At 40.1% G+C, this 7,681-nt stretch overlaps 1 protein-coding gene across 1 annotated transcript in view; it reads left to right on the plus strand.

Moving 5' to 3' along the window:
* The window catches only part of kcnb2b (potassium voltage-gated channel subfamily B member 2b), a 77,190-nt gene extending 72,150 nt beyond the window's left edge, over nt 1–5,040 (plus strand). Inside the window, exon 3 of the mRNA XM_066668850.1 lies at nt 850–5,040. Within this exon, the coding sequence (XP_066524947.1) occupies nt 850–2,775 (1,926 nt within the window). The 3' untranslated portion in view covers nt 2,776–5,040. The remainder of the gene's footprint in view (nt 1–849) is intronic.
* Nucleotides 5,041–7,681: the final 2,641 nt, after the last annotated feature.

A 7,681-nucleotide genomic window follows, 5' to 3' on the forward strand; every position in this document is an offset into this window, starting at 1 on the left:
ATTATGAAATATTTTAGTCCAGGTTCCTGTCTGTCATTTATGAGAAAATTAAAACTTGTGGAGATTTGAATTAAATGTTTTATTATACAAACAAGAGAAGAGCTTTTTTTCAGTCGTTCTATATCAGTTTTATGTTGTTCTTGTCGGTGTGAAGCTGAATAAATGCGGATCATGGAAATATTAAACTCATTACGTCTTGTCTCCTTCTCTTTGGCGGCTTGTGTTTGGGAGAAACCCTGGAAATTAGCGCTCAGAGCGAAAGAAACGTCTGTTCACATTTTAATATTCTTTACAGTCTTTAATTAAATGCCCTGTTTTTTTAACACAGAGCTGATTTGGAATAAAGAAAAATGAGGTTTTGCGCTGCACAGTAAAGCACTCCGCTCCCATTCTTTCAGTTCAAAAAGAAAGTGCTTTGTATGAAACAGACGGATATTTGCTTTTGTTCAGCGCTTGAAGCACTGCACATTTTAGTTTAGGAGTGTGATCTGTTCAGACTGATTTCAGATATAGGTCACATTATATAAAAAAATCAGATTTGGGCCACTTTTCCTGCTGTGTGAATGTAGCTAAAGTCTTGGAAGTGTTGGGGCTTTAGGACAACAGCTGATGTTGCTGAGGTGGTGGACAGGGGCCTGATCGGCCTAAAGGTGGCACTGTAGCACAAGTCGACATGTTAGAATTACAGAATAACAGAAGATGAATGAATGAGGATATCCTGGCAGCGTATGCAGAGTCTGGAGATAAATCTTGTTGTAAACCGTGTGTTGTTCAGTGTAAAGTTGTGTAAAGTAGCGACCGTGTCGTGTGTTGTCTTTCGAGTAACTGTTCTGTTTCTTCCTTTTGCAGATCCTGGCCATCATTTCAATCCTGTTCATCATCCTCTCCACCATCGCTCTGTCCCTGAACACCTTGCCCGAGCTTCAGGAGATAGACGAGTTCGGCCAGGCCAACGACAACCCTCAGCTGGCGCACGTCGAAGCCGTGTGTATCGCCTGGTTCACAATGGAGTACCTCTTGCGCTTCCTCTCTTCGCCAAACAAGTGGAAGTTCTTCAAAGGGCCACTGAATGTCATTGACTTATTAGCCATATTACCTTACTATGTCACTATATTTCTGACAGAGTCGAACAAAAGTGTGCTGCAGTTCCAGAACGTGAGGAGAGTGGTACAGATTTTCCGTATCATGAGAATACTGAGAATCCTGAAACTGGCCAGGCATTCAACAGGACTGCAGTCGCTCGGGTTCACGCTCAGGCGCAGCTACAACGAGCTCGGCCTGCTCATTCTCTTTTTGGCGATGGGAATCATGATATTCTCCAGCTTGGTGTTCTTCGCTGAGAAGGACGAGGATGCCACCAAGTTCACGAGCATCCCCGCTTCGTTTTGGTGGGCCACTATCACTATGACGACCGTGGGATATGGAGATATTTACCCTCAGACTCTGCTTGGGAAAATAGTCGGCGGACTTTGCTGCATCGCCGGCGTGCTGGTCATTGCCTTACCCATCCCCATCATCGTCAACAACTTCTCAGAGTTCTACAAGGAGCAGAAACGTCAGGAGAAAGCCATCAAGAGAAGAGAGGCCTTAGAGCGAGCGAAGAGGAACGGCAGCATCGTTTCGATGAACCTGAAAGATGCCTTCGCTAGAAGCATGGAGCTCATGGACATTGTGGTAGACAAGAGCGAAGATAACCCTGCTCTGGATAATCACCTGTCCCCGAGCAGGTGGGGCGTTCCAAAACGTGTCTCCTCAGAGGTCAGTCTGAGGTCTTTCGAGAAGAAATCACCGGAAAGGATATCTCAAGAATGCAAAACCTCCAGCCCTCAGCATCTCAACGCTCAGAAACTGGAGGAGATGTACAACCAGATAACCAAGGCCCATTCCTACTCGGATCTCAACATAAAACCGGCGGACGAGTTGAAGCAGGAACTGGAGATGAAAGACGTGAGACCTCAGGCCAAGGAAGGAACCGTGAGGGATGTAACAAACATGTCAAGTGTCGACAGCTTTGCAAGATGCCCTGCTGAACTGGGAGAGGTCCAGACGTCGGTTTCCTCTCCAGGTTCAGCAGCTCAGCTTCAGCAAAGCTTCAGCAAAGTGCCTCCGCTCCTTGAGGTCAAAGAGGGGATGCCGAACGTGAACAAAAAGAATCCAACAGGTTTGTCCGATGGGAACCAGCTTGAACTTGAACAGAACAGCCAACCCAGCGTCCAGGACAGCGAGGGCTTTGAGCAGTTTGTGGAAATGGCCCGAAGTTCTTTACACAGCACAAACCCAGCCAAGACAAAAAGCCTCAATATAAACTTCCTAGAAACTCTTGAGGAAGCTCCTCCGACGCCACCCAACACGTCCTCTCCTCAGGATAACAGCAGCAGCCTCCTGGGTGACGACTCTCCAGACGGAGAGTGTTCTCCTCTGTGTTCTGATTCAGAACCGCTGGCCACGATCCCGGAGGAAGGTCTGGTCCTTTCCCCGAAGCTTCTGGCCGGCGGTTTCGATCTGGAGGAGACCGCGTTGCTCTTGCCGCAGGGTTTCCAGCAGTGCACTGAAAACCGCGAGGATAAAAACCTCTCGGAAGTGGGGGCTGCTGCCGTTCCTTCGCCTAAGCGTTCCCCACAGAACTGCACTCAGGATGTGGTCAGTGATAATGGGCAGAACAAACCAGACACTAACCAAAGTGAACACAAAGTAGAGAATCACATGTTTACACCAGAGATCCATCTAATGCCAGGAGAGGGCAACCTTCCACCAACCTGTGAAACCAGCATGTGACTGTGGACGGGGGACACTAGGAGGACAAACAAGAAAGGGGCACGGAGGTGTGGAGACATAGAGAGAGAGAGATATAGAGAGATTGTTTTGCATGGCATGAAATGTCCCCTCTTAACTATGTCATTGTCTATAGACAACAGCGTCCTTGTCCAGACGGCACTGGTGGAAAACGTGGGTGGGAGATAAGGAGGAGGTCCATTCAGACCGTATTTATCCAACGTACATTTGAACATGGATCTGTTTTATAGCGGCAATGCGAAGTGCAGATGGGGGACGAATCCTGAAAAGCATGCATTTAAAAATGTCCTTTTACGGTGCTTAGTTTGCTGAAAGCGCTCCACTGTAAATACAGACAGGACTGCGGTAAAGACAGTGACACCAAGCCACAGAAGACATGAGAAATGTCAAACTCACAGGAAAATATTGTGCTTCAAAGACTTAAGGGTCACTTGCACAACAGCGACACACTGAAACATATCATTAGGAAATTTAACACGGAAATGCAATGTGTACCATGACAAAGACGTCTCTTTTATTTTTGTTCTGATTGAATACAGTCTGTGGTCAGAGCTGGGCATCAGTCACAAGTTTTCAGTTCAGACTGAAAACATACACATTTATGAACCATAACTTCATATAAATAGAATAAATAAATACATTTCGAGTTCCAGATGAATTCATAAATGAAACGTTTTCAGAAACAGTGCTTTAGGTATTCACACATTACCAGGCAAATGTTGGAATCATTTTCATATTAATTTTTGCAGATTGCATAAAGTACACAACAATATTTAATATTTGCCCAATTCTGATATATTTTAAATTGCAGGAAGTTATTTAAGAAGAAGAAATATTCAGTTACCATTTATTTATAGCAATTATTTACAAGTTATCTGTCTCAAGGTCTTGAAATTTGAGGCATTATGGATTTTAATATGAATAATTTTAACTTCATGCCGCCGTTTGAAACTCACTTACAGATCAGAACTTAAACATAATTTAAACAGATTAAAATATTCTTAAATTCTTATGTTTCTTAAAAAAGATACTTGTTCCCCATTTAGTTTCAAAAGAGCTTTTAAAGTTTTCTTATAATTACTTGTAACTATTGCACACTTGAGTGTGCCCTGTGTTGTTCGGCACTAGTTTCATTTTGTGGAAAACAGTGATTCCAAACCTGTGAACAGGAATGTACAAATTATTTAGTCTATGCGTTTTATTTAAAAGTGGGTGTGGCTTTTTGGGCATGTGACACATAGCCACACCCACTTTCTGGTGTACGTCAGAAAGCCACACCCTTTTTAGTATAAATGTGCAGGCAGAATATTCTGTTTGACAATCACTGGAATAATTCAGTCTGTAAACTGAAAGCTGTGGGTTTGATGCCCAGCTCTGTCGGTAAAATCAACAATAGTAGTTTGTTTGGAGTTGCATAGTGTGTGGTTAGCTATTCAAGTTAACACCATTTACTGAATATGTAGAATTAATGACCAGACGTGTGTAGACGACTTCGCCACATGCCTCATACACCCAGAACACCATTACAGGTTTATGTAGCTGCCAAAGGAGAACAAAAATCAGATATTAATAATCAGTAAACAAAATCGTTAGTAATAGATCACAGAGATACGATGGTAAAACCTAGATTAGCAACGTTAGCTCTTCAATTAAAAGCCTTTGACTATCTAAATAAGAAACGGGCCACATGCATGCACGTCTTAACGTAGATTTATGGCTCAAATGCATTTTGAAAAACTGACGTAGTGGGCTGCGAGTAGAACGGAAATATTTATCACTGCTCAGCCACGCCGACGAGTTTGTAGTTCTGGTCATTAAATCTGATCAAATATGATCTTTCATTTTTTACATTTTATTTTAAAAAAATGCAGTGGGAAGTGATGTAGATCTCTGAAGTCATGTGCTTATTCTGTAGTGTGTCTCATGCCCATATATGGAGTTGGGGTGTGGGCTGGATGTCCATATATGGAGTTGAAGCGATAAATCCAGCCCCACTTTTTATATAACTCCTTATATGGGCATCCAGCGCAGTCCTAGATTTCCTTATATGGTCATGACTACAGAATGACAGTATGACATCGGTGGTCTGTTTTACTTGTCCGAGGACCAAAAAGGCATAACCATGACATTTTTTATTTACTCATGCACTGTACTTCTTCATATCTTCTGAAACGTGGATTATTTTTATCATAAATTCGTCATTACACTTTATACATCAAAGTTATACATTTTTAACTGCAAAAAAACTCCCATTCTCATCATCATTTTTACATTTTGGACTGTGAATATAACTATTTCATGTGTGCGCTCAAGTGATTTCAGTCAAACTTAAGCCCAAAGTTTTATTATGTTTTATTTTATACTATTTATTTTTGTTTCTTTTCTGAGAATTTCACAGAGAGAGAATATATGTTATTTATGTTGTTGCCTTTAATCTGACATCGCTGGAAATGTGTGCGCTTGTTTTTCTTTCTTGCTGTGTGACGATCGGACGATCTTTAAACTCTTGTGTTGTGTTCACCAAGATCACGATGGTCAGAAGTGGAAAGATGTGATTAAAAAAAGTGAAAAAATATAATGAAAGTATAATGAAAACTCACAGTTTCAGGAGAGATGGTGGAAAAGTGCAATACAGCAAACTGCAATCTATGCAGGCCAAGAATTCTGGCACTTTATTTACAGTCCCATGGATTTGTAAGTGTACAGGCAGAAATTACACTTGTATTTTTCAGATTATATATATTCTTTAATATTTGAGAAACAGTGTTATTACCACTTGGGAGAATAATTTTAAAATAATGAGCATTTTACAGCTGTGTTTTGCAGCTGTGTTCAAATCAGATTCCGTGTTATTGAATTAGACGACCTTTTTTTTTATTATTAAAGGCGCAGTCAGTCATTTTTCCACCAAGAAAGTAGAATACGTATTTCAGAGAGTGATTTATTTACTATTTTTATTTTATTTTCCTACAAACAGCAGCTCATATGAGCTGAACAATCTTCTCTGTCGTCCCGGTATGAACCTGTTTATACTCCATAGAGGGGGCCCCCACGTAGGCGCGGCCATGTTTAAAACAGAATCTCCAGGCCTAATGTTTGTTTCATGAAGAATAATTACTGGGGAAAATGACTGATTGCGCCTTTAATGATGTAAAAGAAGCAGGTCGCAAATCTTTTTTGCGGATCGCCGCCAACGAATCTGAATTCAGTTTTGAATTCTATTTTTTCTAAAAAACCAAAATCAAAAGAAGCACGTCCAGAGGCTCCGCAACCTTCCGCTTTGTTCGTATAGCACTGTACAGAAAATTCTACTTTTTATAGGAGAATAAACCAGGTCTTTAAGTACTAGAGTAATATGAGTAATATTGAGTTCTCAGGTTTTCTACAAAGCTAACGTTCTGCTCGGAGTCGTGGTGGTTGTGTTTGGGTTTGTTTTGATCTGTTTTCTTCATCATTGACTTCACAGAAAACGCCTAGACAAGAGAAGTCAATTTAAATCTAATCAATATACCTCTTATATCACATTATGAGATTGTTTTATGAATATTATATGATTGTTTGTGCTTCTTCCAGACATTTTAGGTGATTTTGGTTATTATTATAAATGAGATAATTTCACTGGATTAAATTATTAAATTAACCAGTTTATGCACTACAAGGGGGCAACAAATTTTAAACCTACCACTAGGTGTCAGTACAGGAAACACCTAATGACTTTTAAAAATAAATGTTTGGATAAAGACAAATAATTGTATATAATACTCAGTATAATATTAATCTCAGAATGGGAAATATTAATTGTATCGACTGGATTTAAGAACGTTTCACTAAATAAGAAGTCATTTTTATAGGGTTTTTTTGTTGTTGTTCTGTCGTCAAATTCTTGTCACAATGGTAAATAACACACATTTACCCTCATTTACACAACATCAGTCTTTTTAAATCGTGCTCTTCGCGTCATACAGGTTTAAATATGAGTATCTCTGATTTTTTTTATTTAAACTAATTTTATTTTATTTCTTTTACTGAGAGAAAATGCAGCCTGTTTTATCTCTGGCACAAAATCAGCAAAATGGCAGCCTTAAGGAATGAAGTTGAAAGAGTGTTGAACATGCTCTTGAGATATTTTTATTATTATTATTATTATTATTTTCTGTGACATGTTGTTGTCACAGAAAATGTTCTTCCTCTCAGAGTTCTTACAGAAAAAGACTGCTTTATGTTGGCCATTTAATATCCCTGACGGAGGACCTAGGAGGTGGCACTGGTAGATAATTTATTATAATAACAGTCCCTTCTGTTCTGGGTGGTGTGTCTTTTTAAGGAATACTCTGGGGATTTTCATTCTAATCTCTCTGAGCTATATCTGGTTGCATATTATGGATCACCACAGAAAATAATTTCAACATGTTTCCCTGAACTTAAAACAGAAGCTCCAAACTCACTGATAACAGATGCTAGTGAAGCTGTTAAAGCAAACATATTACAGCCGACTGTGAGTATTCCCTACGTTTACAATCTGCTGAATGTTTGCTGTTATTTTATTTATGATTGTGTCTAGTTGCTCGCAAAACTCTCACATCATTCAGACACCATATCCACACCCAAATAGCCACCAGTGCTAGACATAGCAACCAGTTACCAACAGCATAGCAACTACTTGGGTAACCATGGTAACTACTTAGTAATGTCATAACAAACACCAGGGCAACCATAACAAACACTAGCAACCACCTGGAAAACTTAATGGATAACATCACTTTAACAAGCCTGGCAACAACCAAGGGTACCATAACAAACACTCACTTTAGCAAGCCTGGCAACAACCAAGGGTACCATAACAAACACTTAGCTATAACCTAGAGTGTTGCTATGTGTTGCATAACAT

The sequence above is a fragment of the Hoplias malabaricus genome, chromosome 1, assembly GCF_029633855.1.
Source record: "Hoplias malabaricus isolate fHopMal1 chromosome 1, fHopMal1.hap1, whole genome shotgun sequence".
NCBI lineage: Eukaryota > Metazoa > Chordata > Actinopteri > Characiformes > Erythrinidae > Hoplias > Hoplias malabaricus.